Raw genomic sequence first — 17,821 nt, forward strand, 5'->3', positions numbered from 1 at the left:
ATCCAGTGACAGCGGGTAACCTCAGTGACAGCTCAGCCGATCGTGCGGCTGTCTTCATTAGCTGCGTGGAGGTGACAGGAGCGGCGGTGTCTTCTGCTGCTCCTGTCACCTGCATGCAGCTGAGCTGGAAGCGACGCTGGAGGTCCGTGGATTACGCCGGACAAGGAGGGCTTTTTGGGGCTGATTAAATTGGTGATGAGGGAATTTGTTTGTGTTTTTTATTTCTAATAAAGGATTTTTTCGTGTGTGTGTGTTTATTTACTGTAATTTACAGATTAATCATGGAAGGTATCTCGGGGAGACGCCTGACATGATTAATCTAGGACTTATTGGCAGCTATGGGCTGCCAATAACTCCTTATTACCCCGATTTGCCAACGCACCAGGGCAAATCGGGAAGAGCCGGGTACAGTCCCAGAACTGTCGCATATAATGTATGCGGCAATTCTGGGCGGCTGCTGACTGATATTGTTAGGCTGGGAGGCTCCCCATAACGTGGGGCTCCCCATCCTGAGAATACCAGCCTTCAGCCGTATGGCTTTATCTGGCTGGTATTAAAATGGGGGGGGACCGCACGCCGTTTTTTAAAATTATTTAATTATTTATTTCACTGCACAGTATAGACCCGCCCACCGGCTGCTGTGATTGGGTGCAGTGAGACACCTGTCACTCAACGTGGGGGCGTGTCTCACTGCAACCAATCATAGGCGCCTGTGGGCGGGGAAAGTAGTGAATACAAAATTGTTTAATGAGCGGCCGGCTTTTTCAAAATGGTAAAAGCCGCCGCAGCAGTGTGAATGCCGTGCAGCGCCGCGCCGGGGATCGGTGAGTATGAGAGAGGAGGGGAAAATGACCGACAGACTGTGAGAGAGGGACAGAGATAGTGACGGACCGACAGAGAAAGAATAGAGATCGAGAGGGAGAGACCGACTGACAGAGAATAGTGATTGACAGATATTGTGACACATCACTCGTTTCCAGTGTTTTAAGTCCCCTTTACACACTGAAACTTTCTAGCGATCATGCTGCACAGTGGGAAACAAAGGACCAAAGAATGGTCCTGAACGATTTGTAGTGATCAGCAACTTCACAGCAGGGGCCAGGTCGCTGATGTGTTTCACACACTGCAATGTCGCTGGGGAAGTCGCTATTACGTCACAAAACCGGTGACGTTACAGCGATGTCGTTTGCGATGTTGCAGTGTGTAAAGCCACCTTAAGGGCAGAGACAGGAGAGATTCTGCTGTTAATCACTGATAAACAGTAGATTAGTGATAAGCGAGCACATGTTCGGTACTCTTAATGAGCAGACACTCGGATGGGCTCGATTCATGTACCGAATATAATGGAAGTAAAGTCAATGAGAAGCTCAACCATTTTTCCCTCATCAATAGTCGCAAGGTCTATATTAGTTTTGACACCAATCCTGTTCTGCTATCACTGGCTGCTGATTGGTTTCCATGGCAGCTGGGGGCCTACAGATAACCCCCATCTTTGTCCTTCCCCAAAGATCTGAACTTTTAAACACTAAAGTTGATGGCATCATTCAAAGTGAACTCATCCAGCAAAACACATGTCTTTATGCAGCTATGCCATTTTAGGTATATGCTACAACTAGAGCAATTTAGGTAGGGACACAGCAAGAGAGATATGCCTTGATGTTGAATGCTAGGCTCACATACCGTATTTTTTGGACTATAAGACGCACCGGACCATAAGACGCACCCTGGTTTTAGAGAAAGAAAATAGGAAAATAAAATTTTAAGCAAAAAATGTGGTCATGACCCACTGTTATGGGGTAAGGATCTGCTGCTGACACGGTTATGGGGGTAATGTCCCCAAATTCTCTACTAAGGTACCCCATCCTGGTAATGATCCTCCTGCCTTGTGTATATATTTATGTCCCTCATCCTGGTATAGCCCCATCTTGCGATATACTGCAATCCTGGTATGTGCTCCCATCCTGCTATATACGCCATCATCCTGCTCATATACCCCCATCCTCCTGCTCATATACCCCCATCATTCTGCTCATATACCCCATTATCCTGCTCATATACCCCATCATCCTGCTCATATACCCCCATCATCCTGCTCATATATCCCCATCATCCTGCTATGTCCTGCATCCTGCAGCACACACAAAAAATAAATAAAAACGTTTACACTCACCTTTCCTCGTCCCACGCAGCGTCGCTCCTCCTTCTGTCTGTGCCGGCAGCGCTGTGTTGAGCCGTCCACGTTCCCTGCAGCACCGCGATGTCCTCCAGTCTGCCGGAGCCCACAGCGATGACGTGCACACAGCGTGCTCACAGCGATGACGTCATCGCTGTGAGCACCGCTAGTCTCCAGTCCACACAGCGCGGCCGGTAGACTGGAGGACATCGCGGTGCTGCAGGGGAACGGTGAGTACATTGATTCACTGCACCCCACGCTGATGATGATGCGCGGGGAGCAGTGAATACAGCCGCACATGATCACTCCAGGCTGTAGTTGCCAAGAGTGATCACGGCCGGCTGTTAATTATGCGCACGTCCCCGCCCATACGTCAGTGCCAGCTTCAGCACAGAGATGGGTGGGAGGATGGGCGTGCATATGTAATGAGCGGGCCCACGTGGTCACGGCAGGCGCTGCTGCAGCCTGCTCATGCCCCCGATGACCCGCTCCACCGCAGCACCCTCATTCCCCGCAGCCATGCCCTACGTTCAGACCATTAGACACACACCCCACTTTCCCCCAAAATTTGGGGGGAAAAAAGTGCGTCTTATGGTCCGAAAAATACGGTAAATCTGGCCTTTTTATGTCCCAAGTGTCTGAATTAGAGATGGGAAGACCTGGACAGTAAAGGTTTCCAGACCCGGAGTTGTACAGGAACTCCAGCTAATGATCGGGGTCTGGCAACTCGGGAGCCTGCTTTTAGGCCGCTCACTATTCTTTCAGGACTGCTCATTTTACCTTCATCAATATTCACTACTTCACCCGCTCACTGGCAGACCTGGCAACTGTGCATCAGACGTGCTCCTGGCATGTGATAGTGTCTGAACACAGACCCTGTCTGCATGCAACTAACAATCATGGTATAAACATAAATTGGCATAGGGTCCTCCTCCTTATAAAGATTCCCAGCACAGAAAGCATACGGCTGCAGCGACCAGCGTGCACTTTTCTTGGCTGTGTATCAAAATAAGAGGAACTGCATGCGACTTTTTTTTTTTTGTAAAACAAGTGCCGCCGCCGCCCCCCCCCCCTCTCCAATTTTGATACCCAGCTATGATAAAGGCTGACAGCTGGGGATTGGTATTCTCAGGCTGCGGAGACCCATGCTTATTGGCCCCCCCCCAGTCTAAAAATAGCAGCCTGCAGCCACTGTCACATTCATTAGATGTAACAGTACCGAAACTTTACCAGGCTCTTCCAGATTTCCCTGGTGCGGTGGCAATCAGAGTAATAAGGGGTTAATTACAACCCACAGCTGCCACTAAGCCCTAATAGGGGGTCTCAGTCTCCTCACAATACTAATCTGTGAATGAAATCACAAACACCCCAAATATCCTTTATTTGAAACTTAAAAAAAACAAAAAAAAAACAAAAACATCCTCTTACCAATTTATTAACCCCGCCAAGGTAATCCACTCAAGGTCCCACAACAATTCCAGCTCTCCAACATCTGAAGTGTCAGGGGGGGGGCCATAGAACATGACTGCCTGCTGTGAGCTTCAGGCAGAGAATGAATAAGCTGTGGTGACGTCACTCAGGTTATTTGCAGTCACAGCTGGAGGTTCCCAAAGTCCTCCACCTGTGATCTCAGGTAACCTGGTCTCAGTAAAGTCTAACCTCACCTCATGGATGGATATCAAAATTGGGGGAGGAACAGCATGCAGCTTTTTTAAATTTACATAGTAATTAAAAAAGCAGCTGCATGCGGTTCCTCTTTTGATAAACAGCCAAGATAAACACACATTGTCAGGCAAGCTGACTGCAACCAATCTCAGAAGCCAGGACTGCTGGTGGGCGGGGTAAGCAGTGAATATGCATGGAGGTAAATGAGTGACACTAGAAAAAGAGTGATGCCCGAAAGCAGTTACAGCTTTGCCGGAACCTCGGTAAGAATAGCGCGCTTGCTATAATCCTCCTATCCCTTTTACCACCATTTTTAAGCATCGGATTCTGACGCCTATAAAACTTTTATGGGGACCAACGTCCGGCCAGATATCTGGGATCAATTCTGGGATGGAACCTATTTATTTTTTATTTTAATTTTTTTTTTTTTAAAAGTTCTCCTGATCCCTGATATCTGTGAGTTCGCCCATCACTATTTTCTCAATTTTTAAATGTATTTCTTTAGCAGTAATACACGTCCTACAGCCTATATTCAATGTTTGTATACCTGAGCATCTCAGAGTGCAGCATTAAAAAAAACACTAAGCATAGAAATGAACGATCAATCAATATACACAGGAAATAAACCTTTAGAAATTGTCAGCGCAAAAGATTTTCTGCATGCACAAGCTGACAGCTTGTAGAAATCTTTGACTAATTTAGGTTTTAACACCCCAAACAGCCTGCATTGAATGACCATCAGCAAGAAGAGGCACACGTTGCCTAGTACAGTGGTACCTCGCATAACGAGTAACCCTCTTAACGAGAATTTCGCTTAACAAGCAAAGCTTTCTGTAAATATGTAACCCGCTTTACGAGAAAGCTTTGCTGGACGAGCGAAATTCTCACCGCTCACACTTCCGGTTTCTTCCATCCACCACACTCTGACCCGCACTTGCAGTCCACACAAACACACACATGTACGCACAAACACACACAAACATACACACATACAGTATTATGCTCACCTTACCTTCCGTTCCACCGCCGGTCTCATGGTTCTTGTAGTTCCCGGGTACATCGCGATGTTCTCGCGGCGAACTACAAGACCCAGGAGGCATGCGATGAAACGGAAGGTAAGGTGAGCATATAATATAACATAATATGTTTACCTTTCGTTTCATCGCCGGCCTCCTGGGTGCTGTAGTGCGCTGCGGCGCTCCAGCCCACGCTGTGTATCTGCATCCATAGCGACGAGGGAGGAACTTCCAGTCATCGCTAATGAAAGGCAGAGCGCTGGCCAATCAGAGGCAAGCGGCTCTGCCTTTGACGTCAGCGCTCTGGCCGGGAACTTCCTGCCTCGTTGTTATGGTAACGCGTTACACAGCCCGGCCCGTGCTTGTGTGTGTTTGTGCTTGTGTGTGTTTGTGCTTGTGTGTGCTTGTGTGTGCGTGTGTGTTTGTGCTTGTGTGTGCGTGTTTGTGTGTGCGTTTGTGTGTGTGGAATGATAGAATAGGGGACCAGGATGGGACATTTTAGAAGTTGTGGAACGGATGTCAGCATTGCAATGACTTCCTATGGGAAATCTTGCTCTGCTGAACGAGTACCTTGATTAACAAGCACAGTCCCAGAACGGATTGTTCTCGTTAAGCAAGGTACCACTGTATATTATATACTAGCTGTAGTACCAGCCCGGGATAGTAACTGTCTCTCTGTCTGTCTCTCTCCGTGTGTGTGTGTGTGTGTGTGTGTGTGTGTGTGTGTGTGTGTGTGTGTGTCGGGCTGTCTCTCTCTCTCTGCCCGGGCTGTCTCTCTCTCTCTGCCCGGGCTGTCTCTCTCTCTCTGCCCGGGCTGTCTCTCTCTCTCTGCCCGGGCTGTCTCTCTCGCTCTGCCCGGGCTGTCTCTCTCGCTCTGCCCGGGCTGTCTCTCTCGCTCTGCCCGGGCTGTCTCTCTCTCTCTGCCCGGGCTGTCTCTCTCTCTCTGCCCGGGCTGTCTCTCTCTCTCTGCCCGGGCTGTCTGTCTCTCTCTGCCCGGGCTGTCTCTCTCCATCTCCCAACTAACATCTTATTACCTCACGCATATGCTTCCTATACTAACAGTTTATTTTGTTCCTATACCAACTACTGACAGTTGCTATTAATAGCCTATAGGTCCCACCTCCACTCAGTTTAATGGCAGCAGCTTTTTGGAGAGTAACTGTAAAGCGCGGGGTTGACTTTTCCTGTCAAAACATAGTCTACGACGTTCCCTGAGTCACATGAGGCGTCTGTGCATAATTTCATGATTGTAAATGCGACGGTGCAAATTCCTTTAGCGGACATACATACACACAGTTTTATATCAATATTATATACACATATACATATATATATACATATATATACACACACACATACATATATACATATATATATATATATATATATATTATATACATATATATATATATATATATATCTACTTGCCTTATTCTGTCTGTCTTGCTCCAAAATTGTGTCACCGTGACAGTGTCCTTACAGTGACAACCGTCGGATTGGCTGCTGGGCTCGGCCTGGCCCCGCCCCTCCACATGGATTGGCCACTCGGCTCGGCCTGGCCCCGCCCCCTGCATGGATTAACCGTTTGGCCAGGTCCGCCCCCGCACACGATGCCCGCTAGGACACGCCCCCCACACGCGATGCCCGTATTGGCCGCTCGGCTCAGCCCCGCATGGATTAACAGTTTGGCCTGGCCCGCCCCCCGCACGCGATGCCCACTAGGCCACGCCCCCCACACGCGATGCCCGTATTAGCCGCTCGGCTCGGCCCCGCATGGATTAACCGTTTGGCTAGGCCACGCCCCCCCCACACTATGCCCGCTCGGGCCCGCCCCCCCACACTATGCCTGCTCGGCCACGCCCCCCTCACACTATGCCCGCTCGGCCACGCCCCCCCCACACTATGCCCGCTCGGCCACGCCCCCCACACTATGCCCGCTCGGCCACGCCCCCCCACACTATGCCCGCTCGGCCACGCCCACCACCACACTATGCCCGCTCGGCCACGCCCCCCACACTATGCCCGCTCGGCCATGCCCCCCCCACACTATGCCCGCTCGGCCACGCCCCCCACACTATGCCCGCTCGGCCACGCCCCCTCACACTATGCCCGCTCGGCCACGCCCCCCGCACACGGACACCTGTACACCTCCCCCCCAGGACAACTGCTCCCATTATACTCCTATTATATTCCTATTATACTCCTCTCTGAGGGGTTTGCAGCATGGGGGATGGAGCACGATGGGGAGTGCAGCATGGGGGGATGGAGCACGATGGGGGGTGCACAGCATGGGGGATGGAGCACAATGGGGAGTGCAGCATGGAGTATGGAGCACGATGGGGGGATGAAACACGATGGGGGGTGCGAAGCATGGGGGATGGAGCACGATGGGGGGTGCCCAGAATGGGGGGGGGATGGAGCACGATGGGGGGTGCGCAGCATGGGGGATGGAGCACGATGGGGGGATGAAACACGATGGGGGGTGCGAAGCATGGGGGATGGAGCACGATGGGGGTGCGCAGCATGGGGGATGGAGCACGATGGGGGGTGCGCAGCATGGGGGATGGAGCACGATGGGGGGAGCAGCATGGGGGGATGGAGCACGATGGGGGGAGCAGCATGGGGGGTGGACCACGATGGGGGGTACACACCTCCCCCCAAAACACCCCCACACACACACCGCCTCACACGCAACGCAGAACACACCACACATACACTGGGAACCACAAACACCGCCCTACACAGACACCCACACACACAACGCCGCACACACACAACACACAAAAACCGCGGCACACACAAATATATGCACATACCGCGGAACACACACATTGCACAAAACATACCTCCCCCCAAAACACACACACGCACCCCACACACACACCGTGCAACACACACAGCACCACACACACAAACGCTACAGACACACAGCGCTCCACAAACAATGCAACACACAACGCAACACACAAACACCACTCTCACCCCCCCCACCCACTCAGACAACACCTAGAACATTTACAGCGCCCTACACAAACACTTGGCAACTACACACAACAATATATACACATTATAAAACAAAAATCATACATTAACTACACAATATGTAAATTCTAGAATACCCGATGCGTTAGAATATATTATATATATTAAATATACATGCATATATACACACATATCCATACATACATACAGACACTATATATATATATATATATATATATATATATATATATATATATATATATACATACATACATACATACATATACACTAGAAGGCGGCCCGATTCTACGCATCGGGTATTCTAGAATTTACGTATTGTGTAGTTCATGTATGATTTTTGTTATATATATATATATATATATATATATATATATATATGTTGTTGTGTGTAGTTACCAAGTGTTTGTGTAGGGGCTGTACATGTTCTGGGTGTTGTCTGGGTGTGGCGGGGGGTGAGAGCGGTGTTGCGTGTGTTGCGTTGTTTGTGGAGCGCTGTGTGTCTGTAGCGTTGTGTGTGTGTGTGTTGCGCGGTTTGTGTGGGTGTGGTGTGTTTTGGGGGGAGGTATGTTTTGTGCAATGTGTGTGTTGTGCGGTATGTGCGTATATTTATGTATGCCGCGGTCTTTGTGTGTTGGGTGTTGTGTGTGTGCGGCGTTGTCTGTGTGTGTGGGTGTCTGTGTATGGCGGTGTTTGTGGTTCCCAGTGTGTGTGTGGTGTGTTGTGTGTGTGTGTTGGGGGGAGGTGTGCACCTCCCATCGTGCTCCATTCCACATGCTGCACACCCCCCATCGTGCCCCATCCCCCATGCTGCGCACCCCTTATCGTGCTCCATCCCCCATGCTGCCCACCCCCCATCGTGCTCCATCCCCTATGCTGCGCATTCCCCATCGTGCTCCATCTCCGATGCTGCGCACCCCCCATCGTGCTCCATCCCCCATGCTGTGCACTCCCCATCGTGCTCCATCCCCCATGCTGCGCACCACCCATCGTGCTCCATCCCCCATGCTGCGCACTCCCCATCGTGCTCCATCCCCCATGCTGCGCACTCCCCATCGTGCTACATCCCCCATGCTGCGCACCCCCCCATCGTGCTACATCCCCCATGCTGCGCACCCCCCATCGTGCTACATCCCCCATGCTGCGCACCCCCCATCGTGCTACATCCCCCATGCTGCGCACCCCATCATGCTCCATCCCCCATGCTATAATAGTTCTCCTATTATACTCAGAGAGGAGTATAATAGGAGGACTATAATAGGAGGAGTAGTCCTGGGGGGAGAGGAGTATAATGCACATGTGTATCGGGAGCCGGTGTACGCTGGTAACTATGATACACATCGGGTAACTAAGGGACCTTAGTTACCCGATGTGTATAATGGTTACCAGCGTTCACCGGCTCAGTCACGATCCCAGCATCGCAAGGTTATGTCTGGCGCTGCTGGGATCGTGACGTAGCCGGTGTACACTGGTAACTATGATACACATCGGGTAACTAAGGGACCTTAGTTACCCGATGTGTATAATGGTTACCAGCGTTCACCGGCTCCGTCACGATCCCAGCAGCGCAAGGTTATGTCTGGCGATGCGTGCGGAGGGCCGGGGCGAGCGGCCAATCCATGCGGAGGGCGGGGCCAGGCCGAGGCAAGCGACCAATCCGTGGGGGGGCGGAGCCGAGGCGAGGTGAGCGGCCAATCAGTGCGGGGGGCGGGGCTAAGGCGAGCCCAGCGGCCAATCAGCTTTGTGTCACCGTAAGGACACAATTTTGGAGCAAGACAGACAGACAGACACAGACAGACAGACACAGACAGACACAGACAGACACAGACAGACACAGACAGACACAGACAGACACAGACAGACACAGACAGACACAGACAGACAGAATAAGGCAATTATATATATAGATATATATATAGATAGAGATATATATATATATATATATATATATATATATATATATATATATATATATATATATATATATATATATACACATATACATACACACATATACACACATACATATACATACATACATACATATACACAGTACAGACCAAAAGTTTGGACACACCTCAAAGAGTTTTCTTTATTTTCAGGACAATTGAAAATTGAAAACAAGAACATTGTAGATTCACATTGAAGCATCAAAACTATGAATTAACACGTCGATTGAAATACTTAAAAAAGTGTGAAACAACTGATATGTCTTATATTCTAGGTTTTTCAAAGTAGCCACCTTTTGCTTTGATTACTGCTTTGCACACTCTTGTAAATATATAACAAAAGACAGAAGTCTTTAAATTTACCTAACTATATCCATACATCCCATGATCACAAAGATAAACAGGAAAAAGCTCTATAATGAACATAGAAATTTATTAAAACAGAGTACATGGGATATAAAAGTACAGAGAAATATATCGTGACCAGGAAAATGACACAAAAAGGTGAAAAAACACCCCATGTGGGGTCACATGTCAAGGCAATGTATATACTTGCTCGCTGATAAAGTGCTGAGTGAGAAAATCACATATACAAGTAAGAAAGCCGTTTGCAGCAAAGCACCTTACTACATACACTGAACAAAGTCAGAGGGCTGCATGCTGCAAGACAGTAAAGCAGGAGTATCACCACAGCACTACACTAAAGGGGGCTTTACACGGTAGCGATATCGCTAGCAATTTCTAGCGATAGCGTCCGTTTAAGTACCCGCCCCCGTCGCGCATGCGATTGCTTGTGATCGCTGCCGTAGCGAACATTATCGCTACATCAGCGTCACACATACTCACCTGGTCGGCGGCGTCGCTGTGACTGCCGAACAATCCCTCCTTCAAGGGGGAGGGACGTTCGGCATCACAGCGACGTCACCGCAACGTCACTAAGCGGCCGGCCAATCAAAGCAGAGGGGCGGAGATGAGCAGGACGTAACATCCCGCCCACCTCCTTCCTTCCTCATTGCGGCCGGCGGCAGGTAAGGAGACGTTCCTCGCTCATGCGGTGTCACACATAGCGATGTGTGCTGCCGCATGAGCGATGAACCACAACGCTAAACAACCCTTACCGATTTTTGACTTTGGGACGACCTCTCCATGGTGAACGATTTTCACCATTTTTGAGGTCGCCTAAGGTCGCTGGTAAGTATTACACGCTGCAATATCGTTAATGACGCCGGACGTGCGTCACTAACAACTTGACCCCGGCGACCAAACATTAACGATATCGTAGCGTGTAAAGCCCCCTTTAAAGTAGGGGAGCTTACCAGGATAAAACACCTTGCATGTGGACACACATGGGGACAAGTCAGTGTATGTAGTAAGGGACAGTCGTAGACTTTTCACAGGAAAATTTAACCCCGCGCTTTACAGTTACTCTCTAAAAAGCTGCCGCCATTAAAGTGAATGGAGATGGGACCTATAGGCTATTAATAGCAACTGGTGGTTGCTATTGGAACAAAATAAACTGTTAGTATAATAAGCTTCTGTGTGAGGTAATAAGATGTCGGTGGAGAGACTGATAGAGAGAGACAGAAAAAGACAGACAGAGACACAGACAGCAAAGAGACAGCCGGGCAAAGAGACAGCCGGAGAGACTGACCTACAGATAGAGAGAGAGAGACAGACATAGATAATGACACAGATAGAGACAGAGAGACTGATACAGAGAAACTGATACAGACTGAGACAGACACACACACAGAGAGAAACTCGAAGAGAGACAGTTACTTCAGCTAATATATATACACACATATACATATATATATATATATATATATATATATTTATATTTATATTATTATATATATATGTACACACAGTGCCTACAAGTAGTATTCAAACCCCTGCAGATTTAGCAGGTTTGTTATGATGCAAATAAGTTAGAGCCTGCAAACTTCAAACAAGAGCAGGATTTATTAACAGATGCATAGATCTTACAAACCAACAAGTTATGTTGGTCAGTTAAATTTTAACACATTTTCAACATAAAAGTGTGGGTCAATTATTATTCAACCCCTAGGTTTAATATTTTGTGGAATAACCCTTGTTTGCAATTACAGCAAATAATCGTCTTTTATAAGACCTGATCAGGCCGGCACAGGTCTCTGGAGTTATCTTGGCCCACTCCTCCATACAGATCTTCTCCAAGTTATCTAGGTTCTTTGGGTGTCTCATGTGGACTTTAATCTTGAGCTCCTTCCACAAGTTTTCAATTGGGTTAAGGTCAGGAGACTGACTAGGCCACTGCAACACCTTGATTTCTTCCCTCTTGAACCAGGCCTTGGTTATCTTGGCTGTGTGCTTTGGGTCGTTGTCTTGTTGGAAGATGAAATGACGACCCATCTTAAGATCCTTGATGGAGGAGGGGAGGTTCTTGGCCAAAATCTCCAGGTAGGCCGTGCTATCCATCTTCCCATGGATGCGGACCAGATGGCCAGGCCCCTTGGCTGAGAAACAGCCCCACAGCATGATGCTGCCACCACCATGCTTGACTGTAGGGATGGTATTCTTGGGGTCGTATGCAGTGCCATCCAGTCTCCAAACGTCACGTGTGTGGTTGGCACCAAAGATCTCGACCTTGGTCTCATCAGACCAGAGAACCTTGAAACAGTCTGTCTCAGAGTCCTCCAAGTGATCATGAGCAAACTGTAGACGAGTCTTGACATGACGCTTTGAAAGTAAAGGTACCTTACGGGCTCGTCTGGAACGGAGACCATTGCGGTGGAGTACGTTACTTATGGTATTGACTGAAACCAATGTCCCCACTGCCATGAGATCTTCCCGGAGCTCCTTCCTTGTTGTCCTTGGGTTAGCCTTGACTCTTCGGACAAGCCTGGCCTTGGCACGGGTGGAAACTTTCAAAGGCTGTCCAGGCCGTGGAAGGCCAACAGTAGTTCCATAAGCCTTCCACTTCCGGATGATGCTCCCAACAGTGGAGACAGGTAGGCCCAACTCCTTGGAAAGGGTTTTGTACCCTTTGCCAGCCTTGTGACCCTCCACGATCTTGTCTCTGATGGCCTTGGAATGCTCCTTTGTCTTTCCCATGTTGACCAAGTATGAGTGCTGTTCACAAGTTTGGGGAGGGTCTTAATTAGTCAGAAAAGGCTGGAAAAAGAGATAATTAATCCAAACATGTGAAGCTCATTGTTCTTTGTGCCTGAAATACTTCTTAATACTTTAGGGGAACCAAACAGAATTCTTGTGGTTTGAGGGGTTGAATAATAAATGACCCTCTGAATAAACGTTTCACAATTTAAAAAAAAAATTAAAAAAAGAAATAACATTCTTTTTTGCTGCAGTGCATTTCACACTTCCAGGCTGATCTACAGTCCAAATGTCACAATGCCAAGTTAATTCCGAATGTCTAAACCAGCTAAATCTGCAGGGGATTGAATACTACTTGTAGGCACTGATAGATAGATATAGATATAGATTAGGTATAGATATATTTTTTTATATATATATACACACATACATATATACACACACACATTATATATATATATATATATATATATATATATTATACACACATATACGTATATACACATACAATATATATATACAGTTAGGTCCAGAAATATTTGGACAGTGACACAAGTTTTGTTATTTTAGCTGTTTACAAAAACATGTTCAGAAATACAATTATATATATAATATGGGCTGAAAGTGCACACTCCCAGCTGCAATATGAGAGTTTTCACATCCAAATCGGAGAAAGGGTTTAGGAATCATAGCTCTGTAATGCATAGCCTCCTCTTTTTCAAGGGACCAAAAGTAATTGGACAAGGGACTCTAAGGGCTGCAATTAACTCTGAAGGCGTCTCCCTCGTTAACCTGTAATCAATGAAGTAGTTAAAAGGTCTGGGGTTGATTACAGGTGTGTGGTTTTGCATTTGGAAGCTGTTGCTGTGACCAGACAACATGCTGTCTAAGGAACTCTCAATTGAGGTGAAGCAGAACATCCTGAGGCTGAAAAAAAAAGAAAAAATCCATCAGAGAGATAGCAGACATGCTTGGAGTAGCAAAATCAACAGTCGGGTACATTCTGAGAAAAAAGGAATTGACTGGTGAGCTTGGGAACTCAAAAAGGCCTGGGCGTCCACGGATGACAACAGTGGTGGATGATCGCCGCATACTTTCTTTGGTGAAGAAGAACCCGTTCACAACATCGACTGAAGTCCAGAACACTCTCAGTGAAGTAGGTGTATCTGTCTCTAAGTCAACAGTAAAGAGAAGACTCCATGAAAGTAAATACAAAGGGTTCACATCTAGATGCAAACCATTCATCAATTCCAAAAATAGACAGGCCAGAGTTAAATTTGCTGAAAAACACCTCATGAAGCCAGCTCAGTTCTGGAAAAGTATTCTATGGACAGATGAGACCAAGATCAACCTGTACCAGAATGATGGGAAGAAAAAAGTTTGGAGAAGAAAGGGAACGGCACATGATCCAAGGCACACCACATCCTCTGTAAAACATGGTGGAGGCAACGTGATGGCATGGGCATGCATGGCTTTCAATGGCACTGGGTCACTTGTGTTTATTGATGACATAACAGCAGACAAGAGTAGCCGGATGAATTCTGAAGTGTACCGGGATATACTTTCAGCCCAGATTCAGCCAAATTACGCAAAGTTGATCGGACGGCGCTTCATAGTACAGATGGACAATGACCCCAAGCATACAGCCAAAGCTACCCAGGAGTTTATGAGTGCAAAAAAGTGGAACATTCTGCAATGGCCAAGTCAATCACCAGATCTTAACCCAATTGAGCATGCATTTCACTTGCTCAAATCCAGACTTAAGACGGAAAGACCCACAAACAAGCAAGACCTGAAGGCTGCGGCTGTAAAGGCCTGGCAAAGCATTAAGAAGGAGGAAACCCAGCGTTTGGTGATGTCCATGGGTTCCAGACTTAAGGCAGTGATTGCCTCCAAAGGATTCGCAACAAAATATTGAAAATAAAAATATTTTGTTTGGGTTTGATTTATTTGTCCAATTACTTTTGACCTCCTAAAATGTGGAGTGTTTGTAAAGAAATGTGTACAATTCCTACAATTTCTATCAGATATTTTTGTTCAAACCTTCAAATTAAACGTTACAATCTGCACTTGAATTCTGTTGTAGAGGTTTCATTTCAAATCCAATGTGGTGGCATGCAGAGCCCAACTCGCGAAAATTGTGTCACTGTCCAAATATTTCTGGGCCTAACTGTATATATATATATATATTATATATATATATATATATATTATATATACACACACACACACACACACACACACACATATATATACACACATATATACACACACATACAGGGTGGTCCAAAAGTAGATGGACAGTATGTGTTAGGCTATGTGCGCACGTTGCGTAATTACATGCAGTTACGCTGCGCTTTGTAGCGCAGCGTAACTGCATGCGTCCTGCGTCCCCTGCATAATCTATGGAGATTGTGCAGGGGCCGTGCGCACGTGGCGTCTTAGAGCGCAGCGCTTCGGCTGCTGCCCGAAGCGCGCGTTCTAAGAAGTGACATGTCACTTCTTCCGTGCGCTTTGCCGGCAGCCCCTGCTCTGTCTATGGCAGGAGCTGCATGCAGAGCGCACGTTCTCTGCCGGCACCATGCGCTTCAGAACGGAGCTTTCAGCTGCGCTCTGAAGCGCACCTTTTAGGTGCAGTGCAGAGCGCACACGTGCGCACATAGCCTAATAAGATTATGAAGGGGGAGATTTATCAAACATGGTGTAACGTGAAACTGTTCAGTTGCCCGTAGCAACAAAATTCCACCTTTCATTTTCCAAAGAGTCTGTGAAGAATGAAAAGTGGAATCGGATTGGTAAGAGCAACCGAGTCAGTTTCACTTTACACCATATGTGATAAATCTCCCTCTTCATAACCCTGTTACACATACTGTCCGCCTACTTTTGGACCACCCTGTATATATATATTTTACATTAAACAAAAAAAACAAAAAAACGTACCTCCTCGTATGCCGTCATATTATAAAAAAGGGAAAGACTAGTAGACATTACTAGAGTACTATAAAATGGCACAACAAACCTGACCCAATACTTACTGCTGCGTCAAAACTTTGGGTGAATTCTTTAAATTCAGACAGTGTTTCTCCTAAATGTACATCGGGGTGGGTTGTGTTAAGCAATATGCTTACAATTGCTTGTGTGGCACAGGCATTATTGATCACCTAGTTGAAAGGAAGAAAATTATAAACTAGAATTATTGTGCTAGTTTAAAATGTGGGACAAAACAACAATACAACCAAAGCAATATTTTAAATTGAATAATCACACGACCATTCTTCTCTTTGTCAAATTAGAACACAGAAGAATTCTGTGCCGCTGACTATTTAAGGATCAAAGAATAAAGCAGACAACGCATACACCACAGCCTGTTAACAACCAGAGGTGGAGAAGGTAGGGTAAGTGCTTCACCATCTCTGATTGTTTCTATTAGCCGAACAGTACAATTTTGTTTTGTTTTTCCAAATGGACAATGTAAAGAAAACCTGAATGCTTATGTTTTTCTTTTAGTAAACCAAAACACATTTTACACTGCGCTCCCCTTTCCATATTGATATATTCTATATACTATATTGGACAAATGTTTTTGTTTGCTTTTTTTAGTTTGGGCATGGCTAGAAACTATAGTAAAGCAAGATATACTAGTACACTTAGGCTATGTCCCCACGGGATCTTGTACCTGCGGATATATCCGCAGGTATGTCCGCAGGTTTCCCGCAGAAGCTCCCCGGAATCCGCAGCTATCCATAGCTACGGGATTCCAGCAAAATATCTGCGGAAAACCTGCGGACATTCATGCGACTTACCTATGGAAGTCCCGGCCTCTATCTACATAGTGGAGAGGTGGGATTTCTGCAGGAATAATTGACATGCAGTTACGTGCGGCTGCGGAACATCCGCAGCATGTTCCGCAGCTGCACATACCGCAGCATGGACACAGCACTCCCCATGTCCCATAGGATAACATGGGGAGAGTCCGTACTTGGTAAAACCTGCGGATTTATCTAGAAAATCCAGATAAAATCACAGGTTTTCCGCTGCAAAATCCGCGGGTACAATGTCCCGTGGGCACATAGCCTAAGGGGTACTTTGCACACTACGACATCGCAAGCCGATGCATGCGATGCCGAGTGCGATAGTCCCCGCCCCCGTAGCAGCAGCAGCGATATCTTGTGATTGCTGCCGTAGCGAACGTTATCGCTACGGCAGCTTCACATGCACTCACCTGCCCTGCGACGTTGCTCTTGCCGGCGAACCGCCTCCTTACTAAGGGGGCGGGTCGTGCGGCGTCACAGCGACATCACACGGCAGACGGCCAATAGAATTGGAGGGGCAGAGATGAGCGGGACGTAAACATCCCGCCCACCTCCGTCCTTTCGCATAGCCGGCGTGAGCCGCGGTGACGCAGGTAGGAGATGTTCCTCGCTCCTGCGGCTTTTCACACAGCGATGTATGCTGCCGCAGGAACAAGGAACAACATCGTACAGTCGCTGTAGCTACATTATAGAAATGTCGGTCACTACGCCGATAATACGATTACGACGCTTTTGAGTTTGTTAATCGTATCATAAAGGATTTACACACTACGATCATCGACAGCGACACCGGATGTGCGCCACTTTCGATTTGACCCCACTGACATCGCACCTGCGATATCGTAGTGTGCAAAGTACCCCTTAGAGTCTTCGGCACAGCTGTAACTGCTCACGCAGCTACTAATTTTACTTCCAGGGCCGCTTACTAGCCTCATATATATTCACTGCTTTTCCCCCCCAACAACATCTGTGATTGGTTGCAGTTAGAAAGCGCCCCCACCCGAGTGGCAGCATCTCTTACTGCTTGCAATCGCAGACGCTATGTGCCGCATTGAGACTGATAAATATAATGCGCCTGCTCCAATCCCCCTAGCCCTTTCTACCACCATT

At 47.4% G+C, this 17,821-nt stretch overlaps 1 protein-coding gene across 4 annotated transcripts in view; it reads right to left on the minus strand.

The window, feature by feature from the left end:
* Positions 1 to 17,821, minus strand: part of UCHL5 (ubiquitin C-terminal hydrolase L5) — a 578,874-nt gene that overhangs the window by 347,167 nt on the left and 213,886 nt on the right. For 3 of the 4 annotated variants that reach the window (XM_075321962.1, XM_075321964.1, XM_075321963.1), the window contains one exon: positions 15,935 to 16,060. The exons of the other annotated variant lie outside the window; for it this stretch is intronic. In XM_075321962.1, the coding sequence (XP_075178077.1) occupies positions 15,935 to 16,060 (126 nt within the window). The remainder of the gene's footprint in view (positions 1 to 15,934; positions 16,061 to 17,821) is intronic. 4 annotated transcript variants of the gene reach the window in all.

This window comes from Anomaloglossus baeobatrachus, chromosome 8 (genome assembly GCF_048569485.1).
Source record: "Anomaloglossus baeobatrachus isolate aAnoBae1 chromosome 8, aAnoBae1.hap1, whole genome shotgun sequence".
NCBI classification, from domain to species: domain Eukaryota; kingdom Metazoa; phylum Chordata; class Amphibia; order Anura; family Aromobatidae; genus Anomaloglossus; species Anomaloglossus baeobatrachus.